The sequence below is a fragment of the Pneumocystis jirovecii genome (genome assembly GCF_001477535.1).
Source record: "Pneumocystis jirovecii RU7 chromosome Unknown supercont1.10, whole genome shotgun sequence".
Taxonomy (NCBI): Eukaryota; Fungi; Ascomycota; class Pneumocystomycetes; order Pneumocystales; family Pneumocystaceae; genus Pneumocystis; species Pneumocystis jirovecii.
The window spans coordinates 319,146-338,234 of NW_017264784.1; the positions used below are offsets into that span (position 1 = coordinate 319,146).

At 28.9% G+C, this 19,089-nt stretch overlaps 8 protein-coding genes across 8 annotated transcripts; 7 read left to right on the top strand and 1 right to left on the bottom strand.

Moving 5' to 3' along the window:
- Positions 1 to 139: 139 nt before the first annotated feature.
- Positions 140 to 3,439, top strand: T551_02399 (uncharacterized protein; the record flags this gene model as incomplete). Its single annotated transcript, XM_018374662.1, has 10 exons — positions 140 to 248; positions 293 to 360; positions 403 to 514; positions 558 to 754; positions 800 to 1,573; positions 1,617 to 1,830; positions 1,873 to 2,414; positions 2,458 to 2,589; positions 2,631 to 2,951; positions 2,999 to 3,439. The coding sequence occupies 10 exons, from the start codon at positions 140 to 142 to the stop codon at positions 3,437 to 3,439; spliced, it is 2,910 nt and encodes a 969-aa protein (XP_018229234.1).
- Positions 3,440 to 3,604: 165 nt separating this feature from the next.
- Positions 3,605 to 7,294, top strand: T551_02400 (uncharacterized protein; the record flags this gene model as incomplete). The annotated part of the gene is made up of 13 exons (XM_018374663.1): positions 3,605 to 3,633; positions 3,678 to 3,730; positions 3,774 to 3,815; positions 3,863 to 4,083; positions 4,130 to 4,277; positions 4,326 to 4,540; positions 4,585 to 4,825; positions 4,856 to 5,469; positions 5,514 to 5,994; positions 6,032 to 6,219; positions 6,264 to 6,428; positions 6,477 to 6,646; positions 6,691 to 7,294. The coding sequence occupies 13 exons, from the start codon at positions 3,605 to 3,607 to the stop codon at positions 7,292 to 7,294; spliced, it is 3,171 nt and encodes a 1,056-aa protein (XP_018229235.1).
- Positions 7,295 to 7,536: 242 nt separating this feature from the next.
- Positions 7,537 to 9,035, top strand: T551_02401 (UV excision repair protein Rad23; the record flags this gene model as incomplete). The annotated part of the gene is made up of 9 exons (XM_018374664.1): positions 7,537 to 7,605; positions 7,661 to 7,733; positions 7,786 to 7,865; positions 7,914 to 8,070; positions 8,120 to 8,247; positions 8,293 to 8,640; positions 8,683 to 8,811; positions 8,860 to 8,928; positions 8,979 to 9,035. 9 exons carry the CDS (start codon positions 7,537 to 7,539, stop codon positions 9,033 to 9,035), a joined length of 1,110 nt encoding a protein of 369 aa, XP_018229236.1.
- Positions 9,036 to 9,743: 708 nt separating this feature from the next.
- On the top strand, positions 9,744 to 10,660 carry T551_02402 (eukaryotic translation initiation factor 6; the record flags this gene model as incomplete). The annotated part of the gene is made up of 5 exons (XM_018374665.1): positions 9,744 to 9,912; positions 9,956 to 10,050; positions 10,094 to 10,342; positions 10,389 to 10,499; positions 10,547 to 10,660. 5 exons carry the CDS (start codon positions 9,744 to 9,746, stop codon positions 10,658 to 10,660), a joined length of 738 nt encoding a protein of 245 aa, XP_018229237.1.
- Positions 10,661 to 10,915: 255 nt separating this feature from the next.
- Positions 10,916 to 11,935, bottom strand: T551_02403 (rRNA 2'-O-methyltransferase fibrillarin; the record flags this gene model as incomplete). Its single annotated transcript, XM_018374666.1, has 3 exons — positions 10,916 to 11,147; positions 11,190 to 11,648; positions 11,694 to 11,935. The coding sequence occupies 3 exons, from the start codon at positions 11,933 to 11,935 to the stop codon at positions 10,916 to 10,918; spliced, it is 933 nt and encodes a 310-aa protein (XP_018229238.1).
- Positions 11,936 to 12,402: 467 nt separating this feature from the next.
- T551_02404 (uncharacterized protein) lies at positions 12,403 to 13,645 on the top strand (the record flags this gene model as incomplete). The annotated part of the gene is made up of 2 exons (XM_018374667.1): positions 12,403 to 12,435; positions 12,485 to 13,645. 2 exons carry the CDS (start codon positions 12,403 to 12,405, stop codon positions 13,643 to 13,645), a joined length of 1,194 nt encoding a protein of 397 aa, XP_018229239.1.
- A 302-nt stretch (positions 13,646 to 13,947) lies between these two features.
- On the top strand, positions 13,948 to 15,068 carry T551_02405 (ribonuclease III; the record flags this gene model as incomplete). The annotated part of the gene is made up of 3 exons (XM_018374668.1): positions 13,948 to 13,992; positions 14,047 to 15,000; positions 15,045 to 15,068. The coding sequence occupies 3 exons, from the start codon at positions 13,948 to 13,950 to the stop codon at positions 15,066 to 15,068; spliced, it is 1,023 nt and encodes a 340-aa protein (XP_018229240.1).
- A 755-nt stretch (positions 15,069 to 15,823) lies between these two features.
- Positions 15,824 to 17,448, top strand: T551_02406 (uncharacterized protein; the record flags this gene model as incomplete). Its single annotated transcript, XM_018374669.1, has 7 exons — positions 15,824 to 16,077; positions 16,119 to 16,211; positions 16,255 to 16,384; positions 16,436 to 16,610; positions 16,653 to 16,843; positions 16,889 to 16,927; positions 16,981 to 17,448. The coding sequence occupies 7 exons, from the start codon at positions 15,824 to 15,826 to the stop codon at positions 17,446 to 17,448; spliced, it is 1,350 nt and encodes a 449-aa protein (XP_018229241.1).
- Between the last annotated feature and the right edge of the window lie 1,641 nt (positions 17,449 to 19,089).

Here is a 19,089-nt window from a genome sequence, read left to right on the forward strand (position 1 = left end):
GGTACGGTTAAACATATCTCGGTACACATTAAAATTACATATCGATTTTCCATTTATTGGATAAAATGTTAAGAATAATGATAATTTTGAGTTAAATGAATTATTAAGTAGATATTTCTTAAATTCGTGCTTGTTTTTAATGCAATTCCTACATTATAGCACTCATTCTTTGTTATTGGACAAAACAGGGTTTAGTGATTCAGTAAATCAAGAAAAACACTTGAATGCAACAGCTATAGAAACAGATGGTTATTATTTTACTTTTTTATTCTATAATGATCCTTATTTTCAGGAATTAATTTATATGTTGGAACATCAAATGGTTATGTCTATCATTTTGTTGTAGAAAATGGAGAAAAGGTTGGTTATTTTTTTAAACTATTTTTTTATAAAAAGATTTAGTGTTTTTCTAAGTTTGGGTATATTATTGCTTCTAGGCATGTTTTATTGGAAGGAAAGGCTGTAAAATCTATTCTTCTTTTGCCCCAAATTTCATGTGTATTGATATTATGTGGTTTTTATGATTTTGAGTATATATCATGTCTTAATTTTGATAGGAAATGTTCTTTTTTTTTCTAATTTTCCAGAACTTTCACCTATATCTGGTTTATACCCCATTAAAGGTGTTGTAGATATCTGTCAGGATTTAGATAAGCTTGGAGAAACAGAAGCTGATGGCAGTGTTATTTTGACTGTTTTAACAAGGAGGAAAATAAAACGAATTAGAATTAAAGATTCCATTAGTTTGGTTTCGGTTTGTGGTTTTATAAATTTTATAAAATATTCAATTAGAATTTAGGATATTAATTATTCATCTCCTATTGTAGCATGCCAAAGAGGATTTATCTGTTGTGTTGCTAATAATTTATGTTATGAGCTTATTGATTTTGAAAACAATATAAAAATTCCTCTTTTTCCTTTACAAGGAAATGACTCTTTACATTATAATTCTCCGTCAACTCCATCTAATTTAATGCCTATAATTACTAGTATTTCTAAGTCTGAATTTGTTGTGACTACTACTCCGTCTAATGGTGAAAATTGTATTGGGTTATTTATTGATATGAATGGTTATGTACGAGGCACTGTTATTTTTTCGAGATATCCAATTGCTTTAGCTTCTGAATTTCCTTTCTTGATGGCTCTAATAGACAATTCGTTTATTGAAATACATAATATTATTGATCAGACACTTGTTCAGATTGTTCAGTTTCCTTTTTTGGGATCTATTACTGGAGTTTTTCGTGTATTTGGCCATTGTTCTATTTTAATTGAGTCTTTAATGGAAAAAATCGTTATGGTAGAATTTATGTCTTCTAGACATTCAATAAATCAAACTATTAATATTGAGAATAAATTATTAGAAGAAGAGATGAATATTGCTGTTAGATTATCAACTATTCCTTCAAAAATTTTTCTTACAGGAGTAACGGGAGTAAATTGTTTAGTATTTAATTCTTTTTTGGCTTATGTGGATACATTTTTGGATTTAAAAGAAATAGATGATGTTCTTTCCTCTATAAAAAAATTGACTGAAATAATGACTCCTGAAAACATTCATAGTGAAAGGATTGTGAGTTTTTTATATCTTTTATTTTTTGTGTTGAAATATATAGTATCATGAGTTTTCATATATTTATCAAAAGGCTGGATTTATTTATTTAGAAAAGATATTATTTGATGATGCTATCGTTCAATTTGAAAAATCAGATATTGATCCCAGACTTATTATTAGTCTTTTTCCTGTTTTTGAAGTAAAATTGGATGGTATTATGATATATAAGGGAATAAATGAAGTTATTTGTAGGTTGATAGATATTGATAATATAAGTATAGAACTTTAAGTAATTATTATATTGTTAATTAAATTAGTTTCTATTAATACTACTGAGAAATTTCTGCATGATGCTTTGATATCTGAAGATAAAATTCAGGCTTCTGAAGATTATAGAAAAACTTTGTATGAAAATGCATTAACTATGTTAAAGAAATATCTTTTAAAGTATAGGCAAAAGAAAGGATTAGGAAGTATAGGTACTTGTGAGAAAAATAAACAAATATTCAAAACCGTTGATTTAGTACTTTTAAAGTTGCTTGTATATTTGAGTCCTGAAGAAAATTCAGCTAATTTATATGAATTAATTGATTCTGAAATTGAATGTTTTGATGATGCTGTTACAATTCTTGAAAAGAATGGAAAATATTTTCTTTTGAGTAAATTGTATCAAAGTATGAAAATGCAAAATAAAGTTTTAGAAATTTGGAAAAATATAATAGATGGAAAATTATATGATGATGATTTTTTAGATGGTGAGGAAAAAATGAGAGATTATTTACTTGAGGTTGATGATGATCATTTGTGTATTGATTATGCTATATGGTTAATAGAAAAGGTGCCGCATGTTGGGCCTGAGGTATTTTTATTTTTATATACTTTAATAATTATTGAAATTTTAGTTTTTTATGAATTTTAGTTCTAAGAAGACATTTACTCTTTCTATCGATGAAATGGCTAATATATTACGTTCTCGGAGTAAGATATGTTTTAAGATTTATTTAGAATATGTAGTTTCAAACTTTAATGCTTATGTAGGTTTTATTTATTGGAAATTTTATTTTGATGATTTTAGAACTTATCATTTTTAAATGAGCTTTTGCTTATATATATAAATGAAATTATTATTTATTTAGAAATTCCGTTGATCAAAGACATTGTAAAGCGATCTATTATAGATTATAGTGAGTTTAAGAATGATGATTTGTCTTATTTTGAGTATTTATCTATTTTCATGATAGAAACTTATGAAAAATATAAAGAATTTGTTTTGGATAGAATTAAGCTTATTCAGTTTTTGCAATCAGCATCTGATTATGATTCAGAGCTTCTTATAAAGTCTTTGCATTCTCAAAAAGATTTACTTTTAATTGAATTGGTTATTTTATATGGAAGGGTATGGTTTGTGAATGTTTATATGCATTTATTTAATGTTTTTATTAGTCCCTTAGACATGAGGAAGCACTTACTATTCTTGTTCAAACATTGAAAGATTATAAAACATCTGAGATTTATTGTTATTGTCGAGGGTTATCTCTTGAACCATGTTATGATAATCAAGAAATTCCAGAATTTTTTTTGCAACGGAAAAAGCTTTTTAAAATGTTATTGGATCAATACTTAAAGCTTCCTGATTACAATCAGAAGCTTTCTAGAATATCTGTTCTTCTTCGACGTTGGGATATTTACTTGGATACGATTTATGTTTTAAAAGTAATTTCAAGTGATTGGTCTGTAGAGAATATTTCTGGTTTTTTGTTTCATATTTTTCAAAAAACTATTCAAGAAAAATATGATTCACAACTTATTAAGTCTCTTTATCGTGGATGTTGTGCATTTTATGATTATTCAAATTTAGTTACATTTATTGATAAATCTTCTTGATTTATTAATATTTCTTTTTATTGTATTAATAATTTTTTTGTTTATTATAATTGATAATTTAATCACTGTTTCGTTTAAAACTTACGATACAATACATGGTTTAAAGCGTTAAGAAAATCTTCGTTTTTAGAAAGGTATATAAAGTACATATTTATGAAGTAGATTATGAAAATTATTGATAAAGAACAACTTTCGTAAATTTTTTATTTTTTTGTTGATAAAAGCTGAGTAATTGTAGTGATAAAACAGAAGATTTGATGCTTATAAATGCATTAGATCTCTCAAGAAAAGGTTTTATTTAAGTTTTTGTATGAATTGTTTTTAAAATAGTTAGTGGGTACTGAAGAAAGTTTAAAAACATTCCGTTTGTTGGAGGGTATGTGTAGGTTTGTGGTGTTTGAATTAGATTTAATATTTAATTAGCGTTTCGTTTGGGTGATACGCAGGCTGTGGATAAATGGTTTTTTGCTTATGAAAAAGATTTAATAGAAGATTGCACAAGGACTCCTTCTAGTTCTATTAAAGCTTTTGATCTTTTTAGTCCTCTTATTCTTGCAGTTCAGTGTGCATCTATATCGATTGTTGAGCATATTTTATCTAAAAGTATTGTTGATGTAAATTATAAAGATGACCATGGGAATACTGTAATTTTATTTGCTTATTTTTAATTTGTTCTTATTTAATAAAAAGGCGCTCCACCTGGCTGCTCATATGGGTCGTTTTGATGTGGTTAAAATGCTGTTAAGAAATGTTAATGTTAATGATACAATTCTAAATAACAATAAGAAGCAAGCATATGAATTGTGTACATCTCCTGAAATATATCATTATATGACTGGTAATTATTTTTTGTGTTTTTATAGTATATATTAATAATCATTTTAAGCTGAAAGAGCCCGTTTTATTGAAGAAACTGAAGAGACCTTTTCTCAGTTTTTATATGCTAAGAAATATGATGATATTAGAAAATTGTTAGAATGTTCACGTGTTTGTGCTTTGCTTGATTTGAATAAAACTGATAAAAATGGGTCTACATTTTTGCACGAAGTAGTTAAGCAAAATGATTTAGAGATTTTGCAAATTCTTCTTGATCATGGAGCTGTAAATTATATTATTTTTAGTCACAAGTTTACTGAAAAATATAGGATCCTTCGAAAAAGGATAAAACCGGAAAGACACCTGCTGATATAGCGAAAGATGATGCAGTTAAGCGGAAATTAATGATGTATTCGTCTGACAATGTTGTTGTTACTTTTCCTGGAGAGCCTATTTATATGTCTGGTTATATGGATAAATGGACGAATTATAAATCTGGTTATAAGAAAAGATGGTTTGTTTTAAAAAATGGTGTACTTTCATATTATAAAAATGAAGGGATGTTTTTCTGTTTTTAACATTAGTGTCTTATTTTTATAGATGATGCTGATACTGAATGTAGAGGCTCAATAAATATGCGAACTGCTAGAATAAATTATGGTTCTGGAGATAAAAGGGCATTTGAAATTTTATGTTATGATTCTGTGAAGTATAGTGTGAAAGTAATGCACCCTTCTGAAGCTCGGAAGTGGGTATGGGCTCTTACTAATTCTATTCAATGGGCAAAGGACGAGAATGTAACTATTATTGATGAAACGCCTAAATTTCTTTCAAAAGAATTGGATCTTCCTCTTTTGAAAGAGAGAGAGCTATTATTTTCTTCTCAGCATTTGTATTCTAATGACTTAGATGGATATGAGTCTTCTGAAACAGGAGAGCCTGGTGAATTTTATAGAGATAATTTTTTGATAACTATTAATTCTTCTAAAATTCAATTAAATATTCTGGAACAGATGTTTGAAGAGATTTTGTCTAATTTTGATTTTAGTGAAAAAAATTTTGATGCAAAAGTCCAGAGTTCTATAGAAACATTTCAACAGTCTATTAATACATTGCGTGAGGCATTAGGGAATTTGGATAAGATATTTTTAGATGGAGAGAAATATTGGAAAAAAATGGTAAATAAGGAAAAAAGGATGAGAATATTATGGGAGGTTTGCTATCTATAGTATTTGTGTTATATTTTAAATAGTAATAGGAAAATATGCAAAAACTTGCTAGTGAGCAAGAAGAAATAGAAAAAAATTTACAGAGTGTTGAAAACCAAAGAAGACGTACTAAAAAAGCTTTACGTGAAGCACATCGTAGATTAGTTCTTACTCCTAAAATTATGAGGACTGAGTATGATGAAAATAAAAATGATGATGAATCTAGAACAGAAGGTTATTCTTTAGATTTAAGTATGAGTATTTTATACTTATTAAATACTGATTTAGAAGGTGATTTTTCAGATACTGATGATTCTTCAACTACAGATGAATTTTTTGATGTTGGTACTCCTTTAGATATTAAGATGGATAAATCTTTGCTACTTAATGCTAATAAGGATGCGGTGCTTCAAAAAAAAACTGATAAAGAGATGGAAATTGAGCTCTCATATCATGGCTATGAAGATCCTTTTCGATTAAAATTAGATTTAATAGATGATAGGCCAAAGCTTAGTTTATGGGGAAAGTATTGTTTTAAACTCTTATTTATTTTTTAATATTCTTTTAGCTATTTTGAAAAGTATGGTTGGGAAGGATGTTACTAAAATAACTTTACCTGTTAGTTTTAATGAAGCAACTAGTTTGCTTCAAAGGGTTGCAGAAGACATGGAATATATAGATTTAATAGATATTGCTGTAACTTTACCTGAATCATGTGACAGGATGTTATACGTAGCCGCTTTTGCTATTAGTGAAGTATTTTTGTTATTAATGTTTTCAAGTTTATATTGATCTTTTAGTACTCTAGTACTATCAATCGAATAGCTAAACCTTTTAATCCTTTACTCGGTGAAACTTTTGAATACTGTAGACCAGATAAACATTATCGTTTTGTAGTCGAACAGGTTAGTCATCATCCTCCTATTAGTGCTGCTCATGCAGAATCTTCTAATTGGGAATATTGGGTTATTTTAGATTGTTTTTGTTTAGCTAGTGAAGTTTAATTTTTTTAGGGGGAATCCCGCGTTAGTTCAAGGTTTTGTGGTAGGAGCTTTGATATTAATCCTTTAGGAACATGGTTTTTAAAGTTGCGCAATAATTCTGGTTTAGATGAATTATATACTTGGAAGAAAGTTACAACTTCTGTTGTTGGTATCATTACAGGTTTTCCTACTGTTGATAAGTAAATCGTTGCTGTTTTTATAATACATGTTTTAATTCATTTAGTTTTGGAGAAATGTTAATAAAAAATCATACTATTGGAGATGTGTGTTCTGTTGATTTTAAGAGAAGAGGATGGAGAGGTGATGGTGCTTATGAAATACATGGTGTTGTAAAGGATTCTAAAGGCACAGTAAGATGGAATATTGGGGGACATTGGAATGACAAATTGTATGCAAAAAGAGTCTCCGGTAGTTCTTCAATGACTGATACTGCTTTGTTATTATGGGAAATTCATGAGCGTCCTCCTGCGCCTTTTAATCTTACTCCTTTTGCTATTACATTAAATGCATTACCAGAAAGTTTGAAGCGATGGCTACCTCCTACTGATACTCGATTAAGACCTGATCAACGAGCTATGGAAAATGGTTATTATGAGTTCGCTGCAAAAGAAAAAGAGAGACTGGAGAATAAGCAAAGAGCTTCTAGAAAAGAACGTGAATTAAAAGGAGAAAATTATGTGCCAAGATGGTTTCAAAAGTCGATAAATGAGATAACTGGTGATGAGCAGTGGTTATTTGGTGGTGAATATTGGAAAATTAGGGAAAAATTGGGATCGAAAAATATAAAGGCAAGCATACATGATTGGGGAGTTATGGATATTTTTTAATTTACTGTTATTCTTTTTATTTTAATTTCTTATAATTTATTATAGGCATTCGTTTTTGCAAAAAAAATCATGTATCATGACATATAACTTTAATAAAATATGATTTATAAGTTATAGAAAAGTTTATGTAATTATATATAGATTTGTTTTTTGACTTTTTTATTTATAATTACTATTGAATGATTCTTGCTGCTTAACGATATAATAAATAGCCTAAACTTCAAAAAAATATTTCTGGGAGAATGAAGCTTACATTTAAGGATTTGAAGCAACAGAAGTTTACTATTGATAATGTTGATCCTAGATGCACTGTATGTCAATTTTTAACAAGAAAATTGCTTTAAAAATTGAGATTATTTTTATTAGATATTGCAAGTTAAGGAAATGATTCAAGAGGTTCAAGGTCATGATTTGAAGCATCAAAAGCTTATTTACTCAGGTATTCTTACGTTTATATTTGTTTTTGTGCTATTTAAATGAATAATCAATAGGGAAAATATTATTAGACAGTAATACGGTCGAAAGTTATGATATTAAAGAAAAAGACTTTATCGTTTGTATGGTTCAGAAGGTTGTTTATAAATATGTTTTATTCGTATGTTTTTAATCATTTTTAAAGCCTAAACAAGTTCCGAGTGCCAGTATTGTTGCTGAATCAACTGTTTCTACGAATCAATCTGATCCAAAAGCTTCTGCACCAGAGACATCTTTACCATCTGTTCCTGGTACCTCGGTTTCCTCTTCTTCTGAGACTTTTAATGATCCTAATTCTCTTGGTGTGTTTTTATATGTGGATATGGTGTTTGATGATGTAATTGTTTTCAGTGGTTGGGCTGTTGTGTGATACTGCTATAAAAAATATGATGGAAATGGGATATGAACGTACACAAGTAGAGAACGCAATGCGGGCTGCATTTAATAATCCTGATAGAGCAGTAGAATATCTTTTGACTGTATGTCAATAATTGTTTTATTTTTAAATAATAATGTATGTTTAGGGCATTCCTGAGCATCTGTCTCGAGAGCTGTTGCAGCAATCGTCTTCTTCCCAGCAAGTGTCTCGGGCTCAGCAAATTGTTCAATCTACGCCTACGTCTACTCCTACGTCTACTCCTAGTCGGTCGGAAAATTTGTTTGAATTAGCTGCCCAGGTCTCTCAGCAGGGGAGGGAACGCTTAAACACTAGTTCTGGGAATTCACTGATGGGTTCTAACAATGCAGAAAGCTTAGCATTCTTACGTAATAACCCTCAGTTCCTGATGTTACGGCGTCTTGTTCAAACTCAGCCTCAGATGCTTGAATCTGTATTGCAGCAGTTGGGACAGGGAAATTTGCAATTGGCTACGGTAATCGTTTTTTTATTATGTTTTTTTATTTACTATTTAAAGCTTATAAATCAAAATTCAGACGCATTTCTCCAGTTACTTTCTGAAGGAATGGAAGGGGATGGAACAGCTGCAATGCCTAATATAGTTCAGCTTCAGTTGACAGAAGAAGAACGACAAGCCATTGAGAGGGTAAAAGATCTTTTTAAAATATCTAAGATATATATTTACTTATGGTAGCTTGAGGCATTAGGATTTTCTCATGGAGTAGTCGTTCAGGCTTATTTTGCTTGTGATAAAAATGAAGAAGTATCTTTTGTTTGATTTGTTTTCTTTTTTACATTCTGACTTATAAAAAGATGGCAGCAAATTATTTGTTTGAACATGGTAATGAATCAGATGAAGAAATGTCTTAAAGATGAATGTTTTGTATTGTAAAGAATCTTGTATGTAAATTGTCAAGTAGAATTCAGTTTAATTTAGGCTATTATTATTCAATGTTCTGTAAATTTTTAGATAATGCAGAACTAAGTCTTAGATATATATTTATCATTAATATATATTATAAAGTTATTTACTAATATAGCAATTTGTTGTCCTATAGCAATGTATTTTGTTTTAAGGATAATGTGTTGGTTTTAATGGAAATGTGTTTTTTTTAATGTTACTTTTTATTATGATAAGTTTTTTACGTTTTGCATATAGTAAAAATATTTAGAAATAAAATTGAGAATATAATCAAGTTTTTTTAAAAAAATATAAATTTTTCCAAAATAAATTCTAATATATTCATTAATTATCAACTAGTATATAAAAGTTATGAATATAAAAAGTCTTTTATTAAGATTTGTAAGGTTATTAAGCTCTTGTTTTTTAATTATTGTTAACAATTAAACTTAAAGGGAAAAATATGGTAACTTGTATATAGTTTTTTTTAAAATTAGTATAATTTTATATCTTTAAATTGAATATTTGAAATATGTCTTAGTTCCGAAAATAACGACAAAAATTTGGAAGTTTGAAAAATGGGTAGGAATTTTGAGGTATTGGAAAGTTGCTGATGTTTATAGCTCTGCGTGCACAGTTTGAGAGTTCTAGCGAGTTTGTTTTTGTTGCATATGAAAATGAGGATTAACGAAGATTTTAGAATTGGCGTTTTTGGAAAATTAACAAATAGTTATGCTCTAACAGCTATTGGAAGCTCTGAGAATTTTCATAGGCAAAAGCTTTTTTATATGTTATATTTTTTATTAATATTATATAGTATTATAGAAAGTGAATTAGGGGATATCAGTAAGTCTTCTTTTTTTTTTCGTGGTTGTTGATAGTCGTAAAGTACCAGTATGTCATTGTAGTATTTGTGGGTCTCGTATTGTTGGTAGAATGACAGCTGGTAACTGCAGAGGTCTTCTTGTTCCATCTACAACAACTGTAATATTTTTGACTGTTGAAGAAATTATTTTAATGATATTAGGATCAAGAGCTTATGCATCTTCGAAATTCGTTACCCGATTCTGTTAAAGTCCAGAGTATTAATGAACGTCTTTCTGCTCTTGGGAACGTAATTGCATGCAATGATTATGTTGCTTTAGTACATCCTGATATTGAAAGAGAAACAGAAGAAATTATTGCAGATGTTCTTGGTGTTGAGGTTTTTCGGCAAACAATTGCAGGAAATGTTCTTGTAGGGAGTTACTGTGCATTAAGTAATCAAGGAGCCTTGGTGCATTTTTTGTGGATATAGGAGTTCTAGTTCTTATGTTTTATAGGTACATCCTAAGACGACTATTTCTGAACAAGATGAACTTTCTTCTCTTTTGCAAGTACCGTTAATAGCGGGAAGTGTAAATAGAGGCTCAGATGTTGTTGGTGCTGGTATTGTAAGATTATATATGTGGTTTATGAATAAAGTGTAATTATATGATAGATTGTGAATGATTGGATTGCATTTGCGGGGTTTGATACAACAGCTATAGAATTATCTGCAATAGAAAGTATATTTAAATTACATGTAAGATTTTTATTATATTTTACAAAGTAATACTTATCTGGAAAAGGATGCACAAGCAACAGTGGCTATTACAGGTATAAGGAATGCAACAATTGAAACATATTCATGAATGCGCGATGGATTTTTTGTATATTGTGTTAAATGCATTGTATGGTATTGTATTTGTATTTAAGATACATTTAAAATTGAACTAATAGGACTAGTTTATTTTGTAATTCATGTTTAAAAAAGATTTTTTGATCACATAGATACCGTTAATAATAAAGTTTGCTTTGAATTTTTTAGTTATATCTCATGTATTTTCCTACAATTATACAGTGATCTCTCTTGATGTATATAAGTTATGTTTGGGCATATAAAACATGGTTGTGTTACCTCATATGGTTCTAGTGTAAGTTGTTCTTGAGGCTTGATTTTTTCTTCTTGCAGTTTTTTAACTTCACGTGCAAAAACAGTTGCAGCATCAACTGTTGAATCAATACAATTAGCCTTGATGGATATGACGATTCCGCCTGAACTGTATTTGTTTAGTTAAGTCTAAAATAACATAAGAATATACTTTTTTAGGAAGGTGTGTGCATTTAATGCAATAATTCGAGCTTGATCTGGCTGGGCAACATCTGCAAATACTATTTTTGTAAATTTTTGTAAGAATTCGTATGTGACTCTACCTGTGTCAACCATACCAACAAGCATTCGATATTTTTGAGGATGCCGGGCATCCTCAATAATGGGGATAACGTTGGTTCGTTTTTGTGCCATATGAAGCAGGTCTCTTCCGCTTCGATGTGAAAATTCAACTGCATAAACCAATCCTTCTGGGCCTACAACATCTGCTACATGGCTTACTGAAGTTCCACTTGCTGCACCAAGATATAATACTTTTGATCCAGGGCATATGTAGATTTCATCAAGTCCTCCTAGAATACCCGCTGCAAGTTTTGATCTGAAGGGGTTCCAAACTCGATATTCTATTGTTTTTCCTTCCGTCTCAACTGATATTCTTTTTTCGCCATATCTATATATTTGTTGATTATTTGCAGATACTTATTTCCCCGCTTACACAGATTCTCCTGGGACTAGATTTTTCGTTACAAGGTAGTCTTCCTTGCCTCGAGCAACAAAGACTCCTGCATGACGATGTGGTTCAATCATCACTTTGGTTGCCCGTGGTCGACTGGGACGTACTCCACGCCCTGGATGCCCGCGCTGCTTGTTCCCCCGTCCTGGTTCTCGACCCCGTGGCATTCCTCGCCCATGTCGAGAGCCTTGTCCTCGTTGCCCTTGTCCACCTCTTGGTCCCATCACTGGGGTTAATATACTGGTTTCAAAAAAAGTTTTTTCTTATTTTCTCGTTGTTTCTGCCACCAAGGCCTGTTTATTTACAGAAGATACACTTTGTATCTTCTTAGATTACTTTTTCCTGTTCTTTTTTGCTAAATTTCCAAAAAATGCTTTTTGTCAATATCAAGATCAAAGGTTTATTTTGTCTTTGTTTTTTCAAGAAAACCCCTAAACACACTATCAGTCTTAAGACATTAAAAAATATCCTCAAAAACAGACAGATCTTTTACAAATATCCAATTTACTTGCAATTGATCTCCTTTAAATACTATTTTTATAAAAAGTTGTTTCATACGGACAATATTCCTTTAATTTGTCGTTAGGGTTATCTGTTCTTAGGTTTGGTATTAGGGTTATTTGTGTTAGGTTTATGTATCGGGACACCTCCAACGATAGTGTAAATGGGTATCCGATGATATTCAACATCAATGAAACAAGGAATCGCAGTAGTGACATGTTGTGTAAGTAAATATATAAATAAGAATTAGAAGAATTAACAAGCACTTTTAGACTATTCATCTTATTCTTGGTGGGTATTTTCTGTTGATTGCAGTCCGTGGTGGGCCGCCTCAAGTGATTGGATTTGCAGCAACAGCAGCAGTTTTATATGTTCAGTTGATGATTGGAGATGCAGTGATTCTTCCTGATGGAGGAGTTAAGGTGTCTTTGATAGTTCTTGGGATGCTTTCACTTGTTATTGGTATTGTTTTCTGGATATGGTTGTTTTTTTCGGGGAATGGGACAGCGGCGGTTGATGCAGCATGTGCATTTTCTGCAGGACAGATATGCGAGCCGCGCTGGTCGCAAGGACATGCAGTTTTCATGGGTTTATTGCTGTGGGCTCTTAGTGCAATTGGGCAGATTTTCTTATATTCGTATTTTTTATATAATCGCCCACCGAAAAGGAAAGGTGGGAATTTGCAGAGGTCGAAGCCACATGACGTTTTGGATTTTAGTTCAATGTCTTATGCAAGCCATGGGACGCCAAGTCTTACATGTACATCTACGCTGTCTGCAGAGAATGACAAAGTGATGTATCCGGCGATGACTGCTATATCACCTATTTATTCGAGGCAATTTTATGATAAGACATGGATGCAGGCATCTTGTCAAAGGTCTTTAAATCATGGCTTGGACGTTAGGTCAACTGTTCAATTTACTAAATGTTTTCCAGTACAAACAGGTGTTGGTCCTTCTTGTGCTTCTCGAAAACTTCGTTCTGTACGTAGCTGGAAACAATTTGGCCAGCGTTCTTCACCTTTGTATACGACTTGGTATGCACCTCTTTGTTCGAATGGATATCCACGTTTTCCCAAAAAACCACGGTCGTTTTTAAATATGAAAACGCCTTTAATTAATTTACATTTTTCAAAAAATAAAGAGATTGTTGATGAAGGACCTGATTGGAATACATGGGATTTCTCGAATTTGACTCTTCCTATATATCCAAATGCCTTTTCACAAGACGGTCTTAATTTAGATGATGCGGTATGTAATAATAAGGATGAAACATGGTCAATGGCAGATACGCCTGATGCGAGTTTTGATAGTCAAATGTCACAGAGTAGTTGTTTTAGAAAATTTTTTGAGCAAGATTTGAATAAAGTAGAACTCAAAAACGGTTGCACAGGATATTCTTGTATGGGTGACGTGATTAATGCTTATAAATAATCTGTATATATGTAAGTTTTGATAGACCAATGGATGTATACATTGTAGGATTATATGAATAAGCTGTAATGAATCAATCTTAATTGTTAGTTAACTATTTATTTTATCTTTATTCATTATATATAAGCTTTTTTCAGTGAATTTATTTTTAAGGTTTTTTCTTAGGCTTTAAACGTTTCTCGGAACTTAGATGATCATTTGTTTTATTTGATCTTAACTTTTTAAGTAAATATTAAAATATTTGATCTTTAGTCATTTTTTTAATATTATTTGTTTTCTTTATGATAAATTTTCAGTTTTTTATGGGGAAAAAAAGGAAATTGAAGCAGAATAATTTAAATGTTCAAGTATTTATTTTTTAAACATCTATGCTTTAGAAAGATATTGATACATATAGTTAGGTTGATTTAGATAAAAAGGATGGCCATGGAATTATTATTTGTAAATTTGAATGTTTTATTGAATCTTTGCGAGATTTTATTGAATACGCGTCACGTTTGGAAATGGGGAATTGTATGGATGAAAAAGAGAAAAAGATACATAGAGTAGCACTTCGGTTTGCTGATATAGTAAAAGACGATCCTTTTCTAGCTGAAGTTTTATCCGTAGTTCAACGTCCTTTGGAAATGAGATTGGTAAAAGAGTCGGATATACCTTTTTTGCCTGAAATAAAAGACCCAGTGTTATTGAAGCAGGTTTTCACTCATAGGTCGTATGCATATGCTACTCAGTCTTATAATGTTTCTGAAAGAGAAGTTTTGAAACTACATAATGAAAGATTGGAGTTTTTAGGTGATTCATATTTAAATCATGCAGTGACAAAATTACTTTTTAAAGCATTTCCTGATGCACGTGAAGGAGAGCTCTCTGTTATGCGTTCTCAGCTTGTGGGGAATACTAAGGCGGAAAAAATTAGTAGACTTTATGGTTTTGATAAAAGATTGCTTTTAAGCGAATCTGCCGAAAGTGATAATGTTAGATCTTTAAAAAAAATTGTAGCTGATATATTTGAGAGCTATATTGGAGGTTTAGTGTTGGATTCGTATAATGGAGAACAAATCGCATTTCAATGGATTTCGGAATTGATGGCACCGGATATTTATTTGTTTCAGAAGAAACAGAAGAGTTCTATAGAATTGGATAAAATGGCAAAACAAACATTGTATAATAGGATTGGTAGAGAATTTAATACAGATGGTCAGACGCGAAAAAAAATTGAATATATTTGGATTGGTGGGGAAGGTGGGAATAAAGATGGATATGAGTATAGTTGTAGAATAGATGGACAAGAAGTTGGTCGTGGATGGGGGCCTAATCAGAAGATTGCTGGTATCCGTAGCGCCATGGATGCATTGGTAATGTTTTGTTTTTGTTTATATAAGATTTTTAATATATATAGTCAAAGCTTCCTTCTGAAGATTAATGTTTTTATCATTATATTTGGTATTTAAAGTCTCTTATTTTTGTGTTTTTTTGGTATTATTTATATAGGTAGTTATGTTTTTTATGGTTTAAAATGGTTTAGTAAAAGTGTATCTTGATTTTCCGGATTCCAAACTATAAGATTTCATAAAAAATAGAAAATAGGAGAATTAAGATTTATTGGTTATTACTATTTTATAAGATTTTAAGTACATAATTTATCAATTTAATGAAAATGTTATGGATTATGGAAACATTATATTAATAAACTTGTAGTAGGAAGTGATTCTATATTTGTATTGATGATATTTCATGATATTTTTTACAATAACATTTATATGACTTTGATGGTGTTTAAATTTTTAATTTTACAATGAATAATATTGTTTAAGTAGTGTTTTAAGATAATATATATTAGATTTGTTAAGATTTTGTGGATTTAGTTTAAAATTTTCATATAAATTTATTCAGATGATGCTGTATTGAGGTTTTTTAAAAGTTTTTGTTTTGAAAAACGGGAATAATGAAAATAATGTTTCTATATGCTAGTTTCAGTGTTTTTTATATTTATTTTTTAATAGTTGACATTATTTGGGATAATGTTATATTGTGGATCTTGGTTTTTATAAGTTTTTTAAAAGAAAAAAATGAAATTCGTATTTTTTTAGCTTTTAATAAAATATTATAATTAATCTTAAGACGTTGTTTTTTGACTAAAATATATACTTAAACGGTCTAAAAAATTAATTAGATTTGATGTCTGATTCTTTAGAACTTACTAGTCCCCCTTTATCATTAGATTCGGATATTTTAAGGGCTACTGACGATGATGTATCTTCTGTTAAAAGCGATGGGCTTGATTTGGTTTCTTCTATGAGCTCTCAGAGTGATTCTGATGCAAGTGATTCATTTACATCCTCTCCAAATGTAGCATATATTGTGGCTTTTAGAAATCGATTTTCTCAATTATTTCAAGGAATTCCTGATTTAGGACCACAAGATATTGAACGGTAAGATGGTTTGTATTTTATAGGTTGCTTATAAAGTGTAGTGGCATCCTTGGAGAGCCAGATGCATTAAATAAGATTGTAGAGTTATTATGTAGACTTGTTACGTTATGTTTAAATAGAAAAAAAGCAGTGGAGTATGTTTTTTCTCTAAGTTTAATTGTATTAAAACATAATTAGATCAAAGCATTTTTCTCGTGCTTTAAATGAAAGTATAGATACTCATATTAAACATCTTGATCCTTCCTGGTGTGGATATAGTCCTCTTCATAGAGATAAAGGATTTTATTCTCTTGATGCATCAGATAAGGTAAATTGAATTAAACTTTATGTATTTTTGTTAAATATGGCTTCCTATTAGCTCAAATTGTTATGTTGTTTGGTTGATTGGTGTCTTATGTCATCTGAAGCTGTTCGTTCTTTTATTGATGAAAATTATAAAGATCGTGCTTCCAATGATAAAAGAAATGCTCTTTTAGTTCATCCATTAGGGAAGGATGCTAAAAATAGAAAGTTATGGCTTATTGAGGGGAATGGTATTTAGTTTTTATCGTTGTTTGGCTTTAATTGGATTTTAGATACACCATTCCGTGTATATCGTGAATCAAAATCACGATCAGGATCTATTAAATGGAAATCTATTGCAGGAACTGTTGATGAGCTTCGTCAATATGCATTGAGTTTGTCAAATAATTCTTCTTTGAATGTTATTGCTCTAGTTCCGAAAATATTGAATCAAATATGTCCTCGTATAGAAAAGGCACAAATTGTATTTACAAACTTCTTAAATCGTCTAGCTAATTTTAAAAATTAGAGAAGAGATAAATTGGATGCAAATCGTGCTCGTTTAGCAGTATGTATTTAAGATCTTGTTTCAAGTTTATTGATTTTATATTTTTTATTTAGGCATTAAACATAGAACCAGCTTTATTAGGAATGCGAACTCGTGGAAAACGGATAAAATATACATTTTCTGATGATGAGAATGATGATGATAGTAATGATGATCTCCATATTTCCATACTTAAACGTAGAACTCCTCTTTATTTAGATAAGTCTGTTCAATACACAGCAAGGGGTAGGATGATAAAAAGACCTAGACGAGGTGATTATGGGATTTACGAAGAAACTAATTTGCTTCAAAATAATAATTATAGAGAATTTGGAAATACAAATGAATTATCTAAAAATTTATTACAAAATGATAATCATCTTAATCATAAAAATGACTGCTATGCTAGTTTACAAACAGAATCGGAATCTTTTTCTTTAAAAGTTCTTTTGAAGTATAATCCTAAAAAATTAATGCCTAGATTAACTGGTTTTTCTGAATCTTCTAATAATTTGGATCACTTCTTGAATGAAAATGTTTAAAATTAAATGTTTTTATGTTACAATAATTATTTAAAAAGATTGGGTTTTTAGATGTTTTAACGGGTTGGATATAAATTTGATGCTATAATTGATAAATATTGGTGCCTAAATATTATTTTATAGGTACATATTTTTAAGTTGTTTTCATAATTTATTTATATGTTTTAGTTTTTAAGAGAATATATAATGATTTTGTAATATAAAGATAATGTGATCTATGTATATTTTTAAGTTTAATTATAAACAAAAATTATATGAAAATATTTTAAAATTATGAAATGTTTATAATGTTTTTTATAAAATTAATTGTTAAAATTTTTTAGAACTTTTGATTTTTTTAAAAAAATATAGGATTTACTTGAATATTGTTATTTAATTATTCTGTTTTTATTAAACGCTTTCTTGGATGTATTAATATATATATTTGATGAAATTTACAGGTATGATTTTTTTATTGGATAGTAAATATTTGGATTGCTTTTAGTTTATTTCATTTATTATTTAAATAATCAATATTTTTAATTGTTTAAATTATATGTTTTCAGTTAAAAATATTTTTTGAATAAAATATTTTTTATAGAATATGTATATTTTAAAAGTTTAAATTATGTATACGTTTGAAGATTTAAAATTTTCTTAATATAAAGCATTTTAACTTAAGTTAATTCGATGATTTATTTTTACTTTTAAAACAGTAATTTTTATTAATTTCCATTATAGATATTTAAATGTATTATTTTTTGGTTTTAGATTTTTAAAAAATGTTATTAGATTAATTTTAGTTTCGAAAAGTTTGAATATTTTCATTGTTTATAAGACTTTCTGATAATATATTTTTATAGAGACATTCAAGGAAATTGTTTTTGAATGTAAAAAATAAATTGTTTAAGGATTTAGTGTTTTTTTATTATCTTATATTTAAAATATTTAGAATATAAAAATATTAAATTATTAAGTTATTTTAGTTTTAAAAAATTCTTTATTTAGTAAATTAACTATTGAAAGTAAGAAACAGTATTTTTGGAATGTTTTATTTAATAAGAATTTAAAGAAAAAGAAAAATTAAAAGATTATTTTTAGTAGGAAATATACGATGCTATTAACTATATATTATTATGTTATAGTTTGATAGATATTTTTTTTACAGATGGATATTCAATACCTAGAAATATTATTTTTTGAATATATTATTTTTTGTTTGATTTGTTGATGAATATAAATTTTTCGATGAGATTTTTTTTTATTATAAAATATAATAAATATGAAACTTATAAAATAATTAAAAAATTATTAAGATTATGAACATTTGATTATCAGTTTTAAAAATGTATTTATTAAAAAAATATTTTTACTGTTTCTGATATAAAAAAACTGTTTTTGAGTAAATTGATTTTTATAATTCGAAAAAATGAAATTAAAAATTGTTTATAGATTTCTTACCATGTAAATTATGATGTATATTGATAGTTTAGAGTAAGTAATTTCAAAAAAATTAAGTTATAATCTTTTATAATTTTTTAAAATTTAGGATAAAAACGCAGTTATAAATAATAATTTAAAAATAATCGACTACATTAATTTTTATAATTGTTTGTACAAATACTTAGCTATGTGGTGCTTTTTAGATTTAAGTTTAATGTT